Here is a 17,623-nt window from a genome sequence, read left to right as displayed (position 1 = left end):
AAAGCAGTGTGGTCCAGACACTTTCTGTGAAAATAAGTATTCCCCATCGGGGTCATATATTCACCATTTTGGAGGACCTGCCTTCATCGCCTCTCAAGTTCCTATGTGGTCTTTATTAGAGGCAGGATGTCTTATCAACCTCTACTGGGACCCACCTCAATGAGTCATCCAGATCTTCACAAGCTTCTGTCAGCACTCTATCAAGGTGTCTGGGTGGCCAGAAAGAAACTCCAGACTGTGTATTTACTTGGGCAACAGTAGTCCTCAAGTAGTCCAGGACCACAGGTAACTTCTAGCTCATGTTTAGATCTGTGAGAACCTTTCAGGTATTAACATTGAACATAGTTCTTCCCAGACCTTCCCTACACATTTCCTGACTCTCCTCCTCCTCTGTACCTTTCCGTCTTTGCTGTAGACAGGATTGCCACCTCTTGCTGACACCTGCCTCTTCTAGCATCTGCCAACAGAAGAATGTACCTGTGTAGGGTGTTGATGTTAATGGTGAGCTCTTCTACCTGTTAATTCCTGTATTCTCACAATAGCTCCAAAACACTGACATGACCTCAATTTCCCTCATATTCATAGGGAAAGAATATATGAAATTACAGAGCATCACGTGATTTGCGTCAATGCTTGGACTCAGATCACCTGCTATCCCAGGGCCTACTCCTTCCTGTATATGTTTGTATTTATGTGCCAAACCATCCCCAGGCCATGGCTGCCACCCTGATGTGTCAGTGATACTGTCTGGGGTAGGGTAAGGGGCTCTGCCCCTCATGAAATGCTGACAGATGCAGATAGAATTACTACTTCTAACATGCCCTCATTTTGCACCCTTGAGGGTACAAGTATACTCATCATCCTTGTGGATTCTTAGAAAGTTATTATTGCTTTGAAATTTCCCAGGGTCATCTTCTGTTTCTGAAAAGAAAGCGAAACAAGCTTTTCCCAGCAAGTATCATTTCAGTATAACTCCTCCATCTGGCCCAGCCCCCAGCCCTGCACAATCTAGTAATTCTTCCTGTGGGCCCAGGTTTCCACTGTGTATTTTAACAATACTGTCTCCCTGGACAAGCACACGTGGTAGATAACCATTTCTAGTGCTATGTGGTCTCCCATGAGTGTGTCTGATAGGCAAGATCTAAAGTCACATCCTGAACGTGGCTGCAAGGATGTTTGGGAATTGTAGTTTTATGTATTCCAACCTATATACTTGTCCCTTGGTAGCCCTAGGCAGACACATGCTCATTTCCTACTGCCTAGATTCCTAGAGAGGGCAAAGCTTATCCACGTTTGACACTGTAAATGCACTTTTTTCTGGCACACAGAGTGATGATGAAGAGTCAGGCTCTGGGATGTGGCAGAATATGGCTCAGGTACTGGAAGACCTGACACAAACCATCCATTCCTTCAGTTTCAGGTAGCCTCAGTGCTTAAGGAGGCAGGAGCTTGGTATTTCCTCTGTTTGAAGGAAGAGCTTACCAAGTCTCCAGGTCATGATGGGAAAGGTTATGGTTGGAAATAAATAGCCTATGACAATCAATGACTTCAAATGACTAGAGCTGGTATCGTATTCATGACACCTGTCCCTGTAGGTCAGGAGAAGATTTTAGAGAAATTGAGGACTCATCCTCACTAGGCCACATCCTCACTTTTGCACTCATGGACATTGCCAATGAGGCAGGAAAACCAGAATATGGCAAAGGCCTTCTTGCAAGACAGGGAAAAGTGGCTTATTATCCTTGTCTCACTGGTCCAAACAAGTCACATAGCCCATATAACTTCAGATGCGGGGAGGCACTCAATCCCCCCTGGGTGGCAGAGGACAGGAAAACCACAACTTGGTAAACAGCCCTAATTAGGAGGATCATAGCTCTCCAACTGCTCCCTCATTGCTGGGATAGCTGACATTCTTCCATCACCATTTCTATTTTTTTCTCTGGGCACTGAATTCAACCTTGAAGATATGGACAAAATTTTTCACTTGAAAATGATCTGTGAAAAACTAGCAAAGTCCCCAAAGGCAAAATTCTAATCATTCTTTTCCTCAAATATATCAGTGGTTCTGAGTTTGCCATGACTTGTTAAGTTAGGAAGGCTGTATTTAGTTTTGTATAATTGCCCCTCCCCCCACCATCTTCTTTCAGTGATGGAGGAAAGAAGTTATGTCCAAAAATTTATCCCTGTTATTCCTCTGTCCCAGTTCTCTAGCGTCCTCTGATCATCATCCCTCCAGTTGGAAGCCACCGTCACTCTCATGAGTCTCCATGTTGCCTGTACCCTTTTTTCACATCTTTCCTTGCATTACCAATCTTTGTATAAATACCTCATTCCCCACCAGCATTTGAGCTCTCTGATCTTCTAGGAAGTCGTTTGGATGTATCTAAGATTGTCCACACCACCCAAGTAGATTTTCATTAAGTGTTCTTAAGGAATGAGTCTCTAGATTTTCCTCAAGAGTCTTTTCTATGATTGCTCAGTGTCTTTTGACTGAAGGATGGATGGGTGGATGGATGGACAAATTAATTATAGCTTCCAAATGGGTAAATGGACAAATTAATTATAGCTTCCAAATATGTATAGTTAATTAGCATCTCATATTGAATGAACAAGCCTGCTTGCTCCCCCAGATAGTTCTGAGTGTTCTTCTGACCTAGCTCAGTTATAGGTTTTTGGAACAGAGGAACCAAATGGGTGGAGGAATGACTCAAGGTTACCCCTCACCACTTGGCAAACATGTCCTATTATACCACACCGTGCCACATGCATGACTGTTCTCGGATCATGATTTAACTCTGCAAAAGGGCAGCCTTGATTGGGTTGGTAGTATGGAGTTTTTGCCTCATCAATCAACTTCATGGTCCAGGTTGATAGTATGGGAGAGAGAGGAACAGAATGACTATCCTAGAGGTTCTTGTATATGGGGCAGTTATGACATGGCTCCACTTTCCATGTAAAGTATTACCCAGGCTGAGATATCCCAGCCCTCAGAACCAGGAAGGGGTCAGTAGGCCAAGGCAGCTGGAGCAAAAATCTCAGTCATCAGCCTCTTTTTCCAGGGAGGGGGGGGACAGAATAAACATGGAATCCCATTGCCTCACAGATCCTTCTTGGATAGTTTTAGATGAAGGGGAAGAGAAAGGGAGATGTTGAAGAGCAGTAATGCAGTGTATCCAAGGGAATGCTGGGAAGAGGAACTCACATCCCTTCTCCTCCTTTTTGGCAGTACTGGAGTTTGAACTCAGGGCTTTCTTCTTACTAAACAGGAACTCTACCACTGTTCAAGCCATTCCACCAGCCCTTGCTTTGTGTTGGTTGTCAAGATATGGTCTTACTTTATACCTGGACTTCGATTGTCCTATTTGTGCTTCTCTTTGTTGCTGGGATGACAGCGCCCAGTGTTTGTGCCTCCCTTGTAGTTTGGATGATAGGCACATGCCACTATACCCAGACATGAGTTATGATGGAGTTCCATGCCTTGGCTAGACTTGAATGGCAATCCTCTGACTCACCTCTTGTCTTTACCTTCCTCTGCTATTTCTTTACTATTTTATAGAAAAATGGTACCTCTGCTGCGGTTGACACTTTGGGGCTCTTCAGAGAGTATGACCTTTATTCCTTGGCCTTCCTTCATTTCACATGAAAGAGAAATGTATTTGTAGAAGGAAACCCACAGGTTTAGAGACCATTTCCACCTTAGCGGGACTGGGAGTGGAGGCCCCGTCAGTTTGGTTTAGGCCATTTACCAGACAAGGAGGAAACTGGGGCCAATGAACCACTATAAATGCTGGCCTTTGAGTAGCCACAGTGAGCATTTCCTTCCAAAGACATCACCTGACATCCCAAGGAAGAACCCAGCCCATGGAATGATGCTCTATGACCAAATGGGTACTAAAGGATAAATGTGCTGTATTACCATGGATACTAATGACAAACACACTGCAGTAGTAACCACCTCATAGATACATAGAATATTTTCTATATAATCTGAACATAGATATAAAATAAGTTATATTTGTTTTGTTTTCCATCCTGGTAGGTGCATAGCAGACAAAGTCACTTTATCAGTGGCCACAAAGCAAGCCAAGGGAAAGGCCACGAAGGAGGGCATAGGACATTGAGTATGGTGGGGATTTCACCAAGGATACAGCAGTCCCCAAGACCCTGGAGGGAACTGTAACACAAACTTCTCAAGTTAGCCTTCTGACAATGAGCACAGTTACTATTTGATGAGAGCCAGTGGCTGCGTTCGAGCTGGGCTGGTTCAAGCTAATGATGAGTGGGAGGCCAAGAAGGGACTGGCACAAACAGCACCCAGCAGGACAGCCCACTCTCCTGCTGGCATGTTGGACTCCTGTGATGCTAAGAATATGAGGTGCAGAGCCAGAAGGCACAGTTTGCTTCTTGGAGGTGACAGATGGGCAAACTGATTGCCCACCAAATGTTAGCGGGCCCTTCTCCTTCACCTGCCTGCTCTCAGAGGCTAAGAGGGAGCCTACGTGCTCAGCTTGTTCTCTGTGGCTCATTACCGGGAAGCAATGCTGGGGTCCTGCACATATCACGGCACGGGGGCAGTCTGCAGGCCTGAGACCCTGGTTCCCAATTCTCTCTTGTGCATTCTGGTGTGCATTTTGAAGACCACCCAAACTCTTCTGCATCGTAGGTTCTTTATATGCTAGGAGAGGGGTGGGCAATACCTGGAGCTTTATTGAAGGATAATGTCTATAAAGTACCTAATACAGCTCCTGGCACACCGGAGGGGCTGGGTCCATGTGAGTCAAGTATGACCTTCTAAATATCACAGCCCAGGAGGAACATGAACCCAGACAAAACTCATGGTCCAGAAATCACCAAGTGTTTCAAGAAGACCACAGTGTGGCTTCCTTGCTTTTTCCTACCAAGTTTCTCTCTTCTCTTTCCCCTCTGGAATTCTTTAAAATCAAGTGCAGGCAGAGCTCAAAGCCAGGCTTACTGAGGAAGACACAGCCTTAGGTTTGGAAAGAGCACAGAACACTGGCCAATGGATCCTCAGGTCTGGGACCCAGGGCCCTGGAAGATGCTCCTCAGCTCAACCCTCCTTCCCACAGCTGCCCCTTCCCTCACATCTCCCAGCCCCTGAGTAGATTTCTTATTAGGAAGCCAAAGAGGGAACAATACAAGCACAGTAAAGAAAGTAAATTGCCTTTGAAATGAAAAGCCCATCTGCTCAGAGCTCAGACGTGGGGACATTGCGGGGCTGGGTGGGCCATTTATCAGCCAGTGAATGGCCTCAGGACTCTGGGGTTACTGCTGTCTTTCTACCAATCCTGAGTACTCAAGAGGGTTGTCCAAACAAGGTGCAGCCTGGAAATATGGGGATCACTGTCCATTCTCAGCTACGGTGTAACTGTCAAGGGTGTGTGTGTATGTGTGTATGTGTGTGTGTGTGTGTGTGTGTGCGTGCGCGTGCACGCATGCGCGTGTCAAGGGTGTGTGTGTGTGTGTGTGCGCGCGCACGCACACGCAGTCACCACGCCAGTCTCCTTCTGTCTGCAGCCCCCATCACTCAGCCACTTTCCTCTTGGAGGGAGGCAGAAGGTGGGCGGGCAACTCGTTGGGCAACTCATGCCCTTCCAGCTTGACCTTGATGAGGTGGTTGGCCAGGGCGAATTCTTCATCATCCAACATGCCGTCCTTGTCGATGTCGGCCAGCTTCCAGATCTTGCCCAGAACACTGTTGGGCAGTTTGGAGCGCACCATCTCCTTCTTGGCATTAGCGCCTGTGATCTTGCCATCCACAGGGGACAGGGTGTAGAAGATCTCGTCGTACATGGGCTTGTCTCGGGCCACCACCCACTCAGCGTCGTCAATGCCCTCGCCAGCTCCCTCTCCATAGCCATGCCCAAAAGGGCCATGCAGGGTACCCTCGAATGCTCCTCCCTTCACCATCTGGACTGGCCTCTGGGTCTCTTCCTGGCGCACCAGCACCATGAGCTGGGCGATATCATGTGCCAGCATGTCATCTACCACCTCTAGTAGCTTGCTCTTCAATGGCTGAAATTTGCTAAAGTCTTGAGCTTGCAGCTGGTCCTGGAAAGAGAAAGATAAGAAAAGTAGGAAGGGAATACAATGGAACGAGAGCTTCCGTGTGTGGAGAGTGTGCCGCCTGTTAATGCTGGATCATAGAGATCTTCACAGACAAGCTCCTTCCCAGTGAAAGGAGTGGGACCTAGAGGCTACATTGATCTACATCACAAACCCTTCAAAGATCTGAGAGGGGAGGAGGACAGAGGTTTTCAGACAAGAAGAGAACAGGTACAGGGGTGGAGAAGAAAGAATTTTAATAACTACTGGTTTCATCTATTCATTTGGATTCCTTTTAAAGTTAGATTTGGCTATGGAATGGTGCCTAATTAATTAGGCTGGGCCCCTCTGAGTCTTGAGTCTTATGGGTCTCTGTAGACTTGAAAAATAGAGTAAGTTATTTTGCTATCTGCTTTCCTTGTTTACTTCCTTATTCCCGCCCCCCACCCCAAGCCCTCTGAGGTAGGGAAGTTACATTCTACCCACAGTTTGGAAAGAAACAACCATGACATCTAAAACTAAATCCTAATAAAAGCCAAAGGTCAATTCTAAATCTGTGGTTCATCAGCATTGTTCATTCGTTGGCATTGCTTGGAGAGAGTTTTCCAAAGATGGACCCTCTGTACCCTTCCCCCCACCCCAGGTATAGGCAGGCTTGTGGATTTCGTAAAAGCTGCTTAACTTGCCTTCAAATGGCCATTCAATACGTCGTGAGTGGTGTTCTACTTTGCTTGACCTTGAGATTTGAGAACTAAACATTAAGCTTTTCCTTGAGCCCTAAAGAGTGACAGCAAAAAGCTGTTGCTCCTGCCCTGGTCTGGCCACAGCAGTCTCAGCATGCTGGGAAGAGGCCAATGCACAAGCACATCAAGTTCATTGCAGAAAAATTCAGAAGACCTTTATAGCTACATTTCAAGGGCAAGCGTTAGCTAGATACTTCTCACCTCCCATGTTAGGGCTGGGCCAGGGAGGTGATAGGGGCTGTGGATATAGCTGACAATGGCCTTTAGAATAATTCTTCCTGTCTTTCAACCTGTTCACCTCTATTGGGCTCCCACACAGGGGTCTCAGTGTCTTCTGGCGGGGTGGGATGGGGGCAATGGGCAACTTTCCACTGTTTACAGTGATACTTAACTACAGAACAGATGAGACGTAAATAAAGAAGGCAAAATTCTGTAAGTTAAAAAACAACAACAAGGATTTCCCACACTACAATAGGGGTTGTTGGGTCCCTTTCAAATGCTGCCTTCCCAAATGACTGCTTACAGACTGATGAATTCCCAACAGAACAAGTAAAGGTGCTGAAGTGTTCTGAGCCACCGCAGTTGACAAACACACATTACGTTAAAGCCATCGGAAACGCATGCCGGGTTCATGAATGAATGGCTCCGTGGAAAGTGCATGCTTGGAATGTCTTTTTTCTTTTTTATCAGACAGGAAACTAGACTCCAGTGATGTTCTAAAATACTACACTAAGAAACTTGTTCCCAGCTTAAAGATCAATAGAAGAGCAACAATAACATCGACTGCTAATGCTTCTACAGCTCTTATTTTGCTTTCTAATTCCCTGATTTAAGACTGTTTTACTTTTGAAAAAGTATAGAATTTCAAGAAGTTGTCAGAATCATTCAGTCCTTTGTGTTTACCAGCCAGGCTTGCCATTGTGTAACTGCTCTGTCCTATGCTCCTTGTAGACTGCCACAGAGCTCCCAGGATTTGTGTACAAGGAACTTTTTTTTTTTTTTTTTTTTTTTTTTTTGCCAGTCCTGGGGCTTCTCTGGGCCTGGGTACTGTCCCTGAGCTTCTTTGGCTCAGGTCAGAACTCTACCACTTGAGCCACAGCACCACTTCTAGTTTTTTTCTGAGTAGTTTATTGGAGATAAGAGTCTCATGGACTTTCTAGCCTGGGCTGGCTTTGAACCACAATCCTCAGATCTCGACCTCCTTAGTAGCTAGGATTATGGGTATGAGCCAACAGTAGCCCCTGTTTTACAGATGAAGAGAGGGAGCCTGAGAGAGGATCCAGTTGGTTTGTCATAGTGGCTACTTGCTTGGATCTTGGGGACAGCTCCTGGCTTTTCTACTTGGAATGTATGTAAATGCTACAGCTAGGAAAACACTGAGCCCTTGGTTTTCTCTTCTATTAAGGGCAGATAAAAATGCCTTCTTAGGAGGACTGCCTTGGGGAAAAGCATGATAGATAGCAACTAATGGCTCCTGCCCAGGAGAGGGACTTAAGGTAAGCCTCAAAGATACAAGTTCCCTGCCTGTCCGGGATGTATGGCCTCATCTGCTCCTAAGGGAGAGCTCAGAGATAAACTTAGGCACTCAAGGACCTGGAGAAGCTTGGTCAGGTGACTTGTCCCATGACACAGGTAACGGTGAGGATGTCAAGCCTGCAGGGGCTTTAACAGTTGGAGGCCTTAAATTTCAAGTGTCAGTCCCTCCCCCCAAAAAACACACACATGCACCCCTTGGGAACACTGGCTCCATATGTCCCCCCAGGCTTGGATATGATTGAACAGTAACAGTCCAGCAGAAAGGATAGGTTTAGAGTCACCTCCCTGCCTTCTAATTCTAGATTGTTCCCTCCCCTTCCCACCCCCACCCGCAAGCTCTGAAGGCAGCCTCTGCCATTTTCTGTCAGCCTGGGTGTCACCGTCTCTGATCCTAGAGCCCTGACCCTCATCACCTGCATCCGCTTCAGGTTGGGGAAGTCCCCAGGAGAGATCTGGTGTTCCCGCTCGATCCGGCCATAGATATCTGCCAGGTTGTTCACCAGCTCCTTCTTCTTGTTGTCCTTCCCAAACACTGAGGGCATTTCCTTCTTCAGAGAGCTGATGATGTAGGCATGGACCTGACAAATGGGCCAGAGGACAACCTTCGAATCAAGACTCCGGACTCGCCCCTGTGTAATGATTGTTTTTGCCCCACTTCTTCCCAGATGCCTCTGTTGCACCCCGCCCCCCCTTGCTTTCAAAACCCATTCCTCTTTCTACCCACTGGCAAGGTGTGAATGTGGGGAGGGAAGGCCCAACAGTTATGGGGATGGTGATACTGCTGCTTCTTACAGACAGCAGCGTCGTCTGCTGAGAACCCGAGGTACCACATCATCTTCCAACAGTCATTTCATTACATAGACACGGAAAAAGGCACTGGGAGACCAAAGGCATGACAGGGGCTGGGACCACTCAGGCAATAAACTGTTGGCTTAGGCCATCTGACCCAGAGCCTGCAACCACAGCTACCACATTCTCTTGCCCCCAGGGGCTGAGTTGGCACGGCTGATACTTGTGATGCAAGCAGGCACCAGCCCGTGGTTGAAAGTTAATAACCCTCAGCTCTTGCAGCTAACCCCAAAACTTGTGACCCGGCTTTCTCTGCCGACTTTACCTTGGCCAGCCTGGCTCTCTTGATGAGGTCATTGAGCTTGCGCAAGGCAGCATTTCGGGGCAGACTCTGGATGTCTCTGAACAGGTCCTGTTCCTCAGCCTCAAAGAGCTTCCGGTTGTCAGGGATGAGGAGGGGGTGGGACCAGAAAGAACCGATATAGACCCTGATCACTTCTGGAGTGTTCACGATCTTCCCCAGGGACCACATGAGGGCCCCATACACCCTCATCAGCTGCTGTGTTTCAATCTGGTCAGCCTTGTTCAGCACCACCCGCATCTTGTCCTCGTGATTCTTGAGGGCCTTGATGACCTCTGAAAACTCGTCAGAGATGTCCAGCTTGTGGGCGTCGAAAAGTAGGATAATGCGGTCTACGCGCTCCGCAAACCACTCTAGGACGGCTGCAAAGTCATACCCTGCCGGCAGAAGGACAATCGGTGGGAGGGGTCTTTGGGGTGTGGGGTTTGGAAGAAGAGGAGCCAAGTGCAGTAAAAAAAAGACATTTTCTTTTAAGCATTAGGGATAGAACCCAGGATCTGATGCATGTTAGGCAAGGGCACTACCACTGAGTGACATCCCTAGCTCTCCTTAGTGGGTTATTTTTTCCCCCATCTAAAAGAAACTGGCATTGTATAGTGTCTAATTAACATGAGGGCTAGGATTAAATCACCTACAGCCCAATACTTAGGCTCTCCGTAAATTCTAGACTTTATTATAAACATCCTATTCCTAATAAGCACAGCCACTCTGCAGCTCTTTTTGCTTATTCAAATTAGCAGCCAGCCACCTTCAATGCTGGCTACCTAATTTGAAGTTCAGGAATTCTTGATGAGATCCACAAACAACAGGACAGAAAATGCAAGTTACTGATGGATGGCTCCGACCATGCTCACCCTGTGGTTTGGAGCTCTTGCTATAAATACACACTACTTGTTCACTCTTAGGCTGTCTCCCTTCCTTCTGCCCTCCTTCCTTCCCTCCCGCCCTTATCTGCTGCAGCCCAGAATCCCCAATTCTTAATCCACGAGGGGGTTCTTAGGATGTGACTGAGGATGGCCACATTTTGATTATGCAGGACTGAGCTGCTTCAAGTCTGGCTGGCTCTGGAGCCCCTTGCTCTGTTCAACCCTAAGAAATGGTGGAGATGTTGGAGGGGGAGGGGTCCCAATACTATGTAGCTCACCAAGGCTTAGAGCTGGTAATGGCCTTAGCTTTGCCTGCCTCAGCATCCTCTTCCACAAAACAGGGAACACTAAGAGGAAGGGAGCTCAGAGAGGTGAGGGGACTGGTTCAATCCTCAATGGAGGTTTCAGGCTTTCCCAGCCCGCATCTGAGCAGAACTCCTAGGATCCCCTTTCTGCCACTTCCCTATTGGTACACCTCTGGCACCAAAGCGAGTACTCTTTCTTGGGCTCTGGCATGACCCACAGCCTTGGCTCCCCCAAACACAAGGTGATACACCCTGGACCCCCAAAGCTGTTGTTACCATCAAGTGGGAAAACCAAGCCTTCAGGGAAAAGCCCTGCCTCACAGATTGAATCTAGACACCAGGCAAGGTCATTTGGTAAGTGCTTTGTGGCCAAGTGAGACTTGGGAAGCTTTGCCTCTAACAGGGATCTCGGCTGCAGCCTGGTCTGACTCTCCTGCAGGGCTTGTTCAAACCCAGGAAGCTGGAGCCTACTCCCCAACTTTCTGACCCAGAGGGAATAGGGTGGAAATTTCTAACAAGCTCCCAGGAGATGCTGCAGCTACTGGTTCTCAGAGCACACTGAGGACCACTGGACCACCATAATAATAAAGGCTAATGACCAGCATTAGCAGCATTCACTAGGTGCCCAGAACTACTCAGTTCACTAATTGGATTAGATTAACTCATGTCGTTATAATCACTAATTCCTTAATCCTCACAATGACGTTGTGAAGTGAAATCTAGTAGTAGCCAGAGACTCAAGGAGGTAGGTGGTAGGGCTGGGTTTGAGAACCAGGAAGATGGCTCTGGAGCCAAAGCTGTTAGCTGTCAGTGTGCCTGGCTTTTGAAGGGTTAATCACAGATGTAGACTGGGTGGTGGTGATGGTGGTGGTGGTGGTGGTGGTAAGGATAGGTGGGGTAAGCCAGAGAGATGGCCATCTTCTCAGTACCTAGAGATCCATTTATAACCCTGTCACAGCAGCATCTTCAGGGCAGGGGATGGGCTTAGCGTGAACAGGACACTCTTCTGCCACAGAGTTCCCCAAAGGATCCTTTAGTGCTTCCCAGCACCAAAAGAGAGCCCTGACCAACAAAGAAATCTAACAGCCCTCCTGTATTACTCTCCTGTGGATGAAGGGCTTCTGGGCATTATCGCTAATGAATTCCTCCTTGTTGTTGGCTACTTAATTAACCCAGGTTTTTTCTCTACTACTCAGGTGGGGCAGAGCCCTGAGGCCAGGAGATCTTAGAGAGAGAGAGAGAGAGAGAGAGAGAGTGTGTAGAGCCGATTATCAGTCCCAATCAGAGATGGTCAGTCAAGACTATCCTGCTAAGAGACATGATCCCATCAAGATCAGTGTGGGCAAGTGCCCTCCATGACTTCATTTCACCTCTATCATATCCTCAGAGGTAGGCAGCAGGAGAGGCAGCATGCTCAGGTCTACAGGAGAGATGAGACTCTGAGAGTGGGGAGTTAAACAGCAGGCAAGTAACAGCTGGCCTGCAGTGAAGCCTTGTGTGCCCTTGCCCACAGTGACCTATGCGGCAGCCTCAGGGTACCTGCTGTCCACCCAGCTGGCACCTCCCTCCCAGCATGTGGTGTCCAGGAGGCCAAGCCTTCCTGCTCCAGGTGGGCTGCTGTCTGCTCCCCTCTCCTCTCTCCTCCCCACTGCAGGGACAGCTCCAGCCCCAAAGCAGGGTGTTCCTAAAGGCTGGAAAGAGGTCACAGGGCTCCAAAAACCAGGACAACCTCCACTCTCTGCCCCATCCTTGAAAACAGGTCACAGTTTTGCTGGTCTCATGTCTGGAGCAGAAAGATTTGCCACCGTAGGCTGGTGATGCAAGCCACGGGGTTGGGGCGGTGTGTGTGTGAGGGGGAGGGCGTACACGTGTGTAAGCTAGGAAGCGAATGCTGTTCCCTTTCACCTATGCAGCAAACCTATGCAGCTGGCCATACTTGGGCTCAGCAGCACATACACAGCCAGGGTGGCCAGACTGACAAGAACGTGGAGGTTACAGAGGGTTGAGAAGCAGGTCCAGGCCATGCAGTTGTCTGAAGAAGATGCTTGACCTCTGCTCTCTGGCCCTGCTAATTTTGAGTATTGGTTGAAGAGGAGTAAAACAGGAATCCTGTTCTTCATGGTACAGCTGAGAGAGAGCAAAGGAGTCTTCTCTGTTCTCTAACTTAGAACCCATCGGTATTCGGGTCACAGGGTTGCTGCAAAGATCAAACCCAAGAAAAGGATGTAGGTGAAACAGCTCAGTTGTGACCTTGGCTGCTCTCACTGCCCCACTAGCTTTATAACGTGTTCTTCTCTGAACTAGTTGCCATGAGAGGAACCACTCCCTAAAGCAGTTCTTGAAGAAGCACTGGCCTCGGGTGAGTCCCTCTCTAGTTTCTTGCCAGCCAGTATCTTGCTGAGTGTCCTTGGGCAAGTAGCCTCTCCTCTCTGAGCCTTCACCTCTTTGCTTGCCAAGTCATAGAACCGGGTTGCTTCTCTGAGCTTCCTTTCTTGGTCCACAAATCCTAGGACAGAATGTATGATGTTGGAGAATGCAGCAGGAGAGGCTGGGGGCTTAGCCCAGCGGAAGGGCGCCCGCCTGGCATGCCCAAGGCCCTGGGTTCGGTTCTCAGCCCTAGTTTAAAAAAAAAAAAAAAGAGAATGCAGCAGGATGGATATGGATGGATATTAGATAGGAGGATGCTTTTGCAGCCCAGTGAAGAAGGAAGACTGGAGACTGCTTTCTTAGGTGCCTTGGACACGTGCATGTGAAGTCTGCTCTATTCTGCAGACAGACAGATGACTTCTGGGAACCTTTTCTATAATTTCATAAGCACAGAGGCCTCTTGGTCATCTGCCTACTTTTGCAAATTCTGCAAGCTCTGGTAAGCTGCTATCAAATGGTGGGCTATCATGGTCGAAGCCTTCTCCCTCAGTGGCTGAGAAGGCCATGAGAATAAAACAGCTCTGTGGGTTCTTCTGATGCCTCTCTACTCTGGCTAAGCCAGAGCCTATGGAACCTCTAGGCTGGACATAAATCTGCTTCTGTGACTTAGACTTGTGTGCATGCCCAGGAATGGAGGCATCTGAAAGGTCTACGTAAAGAAAAGCAGATTGAGTTAGCTCTCCTGTTTGTTTTCTGTGGCCTGTGCAGGTCAGTTTCCTCAGGTGAGAAATGGAAATAATGGCTGGCTGAATGAGGGGGTCTATGGTGGAGCCACGGAAACAGCAGACAATTCAGATGAGCAGCCTCAGTATAGATACTGCCCTAATGTCCAGGATTAATGGCATGCCGGGTAATGGGGCCTCTTCCCTTCCTTGGTCCCAGGAACGGCTCTGAAGACAGGAAATAAGCCCTTTAAAGCACCTGCTGAGCAGCCACCCCAAGTTCCTAAATCAAGAAGCAGGGGGAGCATAGACTGTGTGCATTAGCTACCTTTCCTGGAATCCCTCCCAGCATATCTGCTGGCTCCAAGGGATCTGGCGACTGGCTCCACGTTGGAGCCTGGGCGGCCGGTGGCAGCCTGGGCGGCGGCCGGTGGCCTTTAGCTCCCATCCCTGCTCCGGGGGGGAGGGGTGGTGGTGGGAAGACAGTGTGTCTAAGCAATGCTGCTAGGAGGAAATCAATGAGACAAACCTAATAAGCAAAGGCACTCCTTAATCACCCAGCATCTTCCTTCAGTCTGAATGTGGTACAGGGCACTGATGATGGAGGCAGCATGACCAACTGATTGATCCTCTCCCATAATGCCCCAGGAGCCAGAAGCAGAATAGGGCACACATCTTACAGGGAGCAAGCAGCGACACAGAGAGGGTAAGGGGCTAACCCAAGCTCATACTGTTTAGTGGTCACAAATTGGGCCTAGAAACCAGGTCCATATTCTCTTCTTAGCTCACCGTCCTGCATGAGCCTGGAACTCAAAGACTGAGTTCACAAAGCAAGCACCAACTATCCCTCTCCCCTAAATCTCTGTGAAGATTTGAAAGCAAGTTAGCTGAAGAGAAGGATTTGACTGGCCATGGGGAACAAATGCCACACTGGATGCCACAGTGGCCAGCAGACTCATCACTGGCATCCAGTCAACCAGAGCTGCCAGTCAGGCCTACAGAAAGATGTCAGGGCTTGTCTGCTCTGCCCAGGCATGTCAGTACCCACACGGGCATTTGCTGACCAGCACATAGACCAGTGGACTCCAGAGGCCCCTACATGCCAGCCCAGCTGCAGTGAATGTGCCAGGGGTAGACCAAGTGGACGCCAGGGGCCCCTACATGCTAGCCCAGCTGCAGTGAATGTGCCAGGAGCAGACCAAAGATGTAAGGCCGTGAGGAGAAGCAAAACCCTCCAAGGTCTGAGTCCCAAAGCCTCCAGAGGACACTCATAGATGAGAGGGTTTGCTCTCTCTAGGGGTGGGAGGCTTGGATGTTGGTAAGTTCCACCCAATGAGCAAAGCATCAGGTACCAAGTCTGTTCTCAGGCTTAGCCATTGTGATTTCCTGGGCAGGTGATAATATTGGACTGAAAAGTTGCTGAATGGGATCTGGGCATGTCTGTTACCTGCTCTGAGCCTACAGGGCACCTGTGCAATCTGGGAAGCAGCCACAAAGCCCCAGGGTGGCTTTCCTCGGGTGGGGTTGGTGGGGATTTCTAGCTGACAAGCAGCCAGGAAATGTGCTTCCCAAGTGAAAGGACTCAGTCCTTCTGGAGCCTCCCATGGCTGCAACCTTGCTCTTTCCCAGCACTCAGCCTGCCCTGGTACATCCTGGCTCTTCCAGGAACTGCCTCCTTGCCCGCCTCTCCTGTCTATTCCAATGCATCATCATCCAGAGACAAGTGCCGGCCTGGGACCTCCTAGTCCTGACTTCCCCACACCCGTGGCCTCCCCATGCAAGAAACACACACACACACACACACACACACACACACACACACACAGCCCCGCTCTAGTGTGGGGTCAGAGTACTTCTCCCCATGAAGTCTCAGGTCCTGGGGGCTCTTGGGAACAGCTCACTTTGTAGAAGGGGCAAGCTAGCATGGCAGCATGGTGCCTATGTGCTGACTTCTCTGGTGAGAAAACAGTCCTGTGCCAGGCATGAGGCTCAGGGAGTAGAATGCAGTCTGTTTTTGGTCAGATACAGTTCTCAGTTAGTGTCCTGTGCATAACATGATCTGTGAGGCTGTTCACAGGGGGCCTAGACTGTCCTGAAGCTGGAAGAAAGTAAAAAGTACCGTGTGTGTGTGTGTGTGTGTGTGTGTGTGTGTGTGTGTGTGTGTGTGTGTGTGTGTGTGTGTGTGTGTGTGTGTGTGTGTGTGTGTGTGTGTGTGTGTGTGTGTGTGGTCTGAGATGGAATGTGGGCTACGCTCCTCATTTGGGGTCCCCCTCACAGTGTCCAACATCCAGATTCTCCTGTTCTCAGAGGGCTGTGGCCAGCACTGTCCCAGGCTAGTACTGCGGTCGCCTGGTTCCCAGCTTCTTGTTTGTATCACAGTCTGCTCTGCCAGCAGCTACATTAGTCTGGACTGGGAAGGGCAGAGAACACACAGGGCCATCGCTTTGCCCAGAGAGAGGCAGGGCCTGGGGCTTGGTGAGCGTGGGGAGGAAGTGGCAGGAAGAATAGGCAAAAACACCAATACCTGGTGTGTGCAGGGCAGCCACAGAAGACCAAAGCCACAGGTATGAAAGGAAGTAGAGAACTGGGAAAAGGATGGAATGGCATAGGAACTGAATAGGACAGGAGTCTCTGGGGACAAAACTGCCCCATACAGTAGCATGGGCCAAGCACTCCACAACTTCAAGGGAGACGACACACGTCAATACTCTGAGGATGTATAACATGCAGCCCTGGATGGCAGATAAGGAGGGAAGAAGGGAGCCTGCCATCATCCAGACCCAGCCTCAAAGTCTGAATTCCCATAGTATTCAGCGGACCTCACCAGAAGGCTAAATCACATATTATATTATCTACTTCCTTGTTACATACGGGGAAATGGAGGCTCAGGTAAAACGTGACCGGTTCAGATCCACAGAGTGCTGGGTTCTGAAGCCCAGGACTCTGAAATCCTATGCCTTTAGAAATCTCAGGCTGGAATCCTTTCTGGATGCCACTGTCAGGTGGCATTGGCCTGGCAGGGGCACATGCACACACCTCCCTTCTGCTGGCTGGAGAGGTTCTGGCTCTCTCAGCCCTCTCTGTGAGATTCTAAATCTCCTTGGGCCTAATTGAGGATTGCCCAGATGAACCACTTTGGATGGCAGCAGTACGGAGGGAAGTGGAGACCTAGGACCCCAAAGCCGCCCTCCACAGGAACCTGAGCAGGAAGCCAAGTGCTAGAGACAAGAGGGGGCCAGAATGAAGACACCTTTTTTTCCTAGGTCCAGGGTTCTACAGCTTCAGACTGGCCCCTACCCCTTACCTTCACCACAGCCTTGACTTAGGGCACTGGTAGACTCAGGTTCCCCAGACTTCTCCCAGGAGTCACCAATTATAAAAATTATGAACACAGTTTCCCAAACCCCCTCCTGACTCAGCTGCTTCCTTCCTCTTTGCTTCCCAGGTTTCACGTCTTAGGAGGAGAGGAAGTTCCTGTTCAGGATCTTAGCAGCCCCACATGCTCCAGGAAAGCTGCTCTGGGGTCAGCAGGCCTCAAGCAGGCTGCTTGCTACTTGACGGGCCACCCCCAGAGAGCCAATCTGAGCCTCCAGCCCTATGCCTGCTATTGGTTGGAAGAGAGGTGCTGCTTCCAGAAAGATACAGGACCCAGCTCTGGCTTGAAAGGCCTCACCTGGGCTGAGGGCCCTCACTGCCGAGCCTCCATTTTCCACAGCCACAAGAGAACTTGTCTACTATCCGGTGATGTCCCTCTGGGGTGAGTGGGAGCTGGACTGAGCAGGCTATGCCCTTGGAGGAAGGAATTCCTGGGCCTCCACTACAACAGCACAGACGTGGGCAGGACAGATCTGGGTCTGCCCCAGCTGAAGCT

General features: G+C 49.3%; 1 protein-coding gene across 1 annotated transcript in view; it reads right to left on the bottom strand.

Moving 5' to 3' along the window:
• Positions 1–3,889: 3,889 nt before the first annotated feature.
• Ehd3 (EH domain containing 3) overlaps positions 3,890–17,623 on the bottom strand; it is a 30,415-nt gene continuing 16,681 nt past the window's right edge. Inside the window, exons 4-6 of the mRNA XM_070025316.1 lie at positions 9,457–9,869; positions 8,756–8,920; positions 3,890–6,069 (exon numbers count right to left, since the gene is read on the bottom strand). Of these exons, the coding sequence (XP_069881417.1) occupies positions 5,542–6,069; positions 8,756–8,920; positions 9,457–9,869 (1,106 nt within the window). The 3' untranslated portion in view covers positions 3,890–5,541. The remainder of the gene's footprint in view (positions 6,070–8,755; positions 8,921–9,456; positions 9,870–17,623) is intronic.

This window comes from Dipodomys merriami, unplaced genomic scaffold, assembly GCF_024711535.1.
Source record: "Dipodomys merriami isolate MVZ:Mamm:240054 unplaced genomic scaffold, mDipMer1.0.p SCAF_17, whole genome shotgun sequence".
NCBI classification, from domain to species: Eukaryota; Metazoa; Chordata; class Mammalia; order Rodentia; family Heteromyidae; genus Dipodomys; species Dipodomys merriami.
This window is presented reverse-complemented; position numbering and strand designations above follow the sequence as displayed.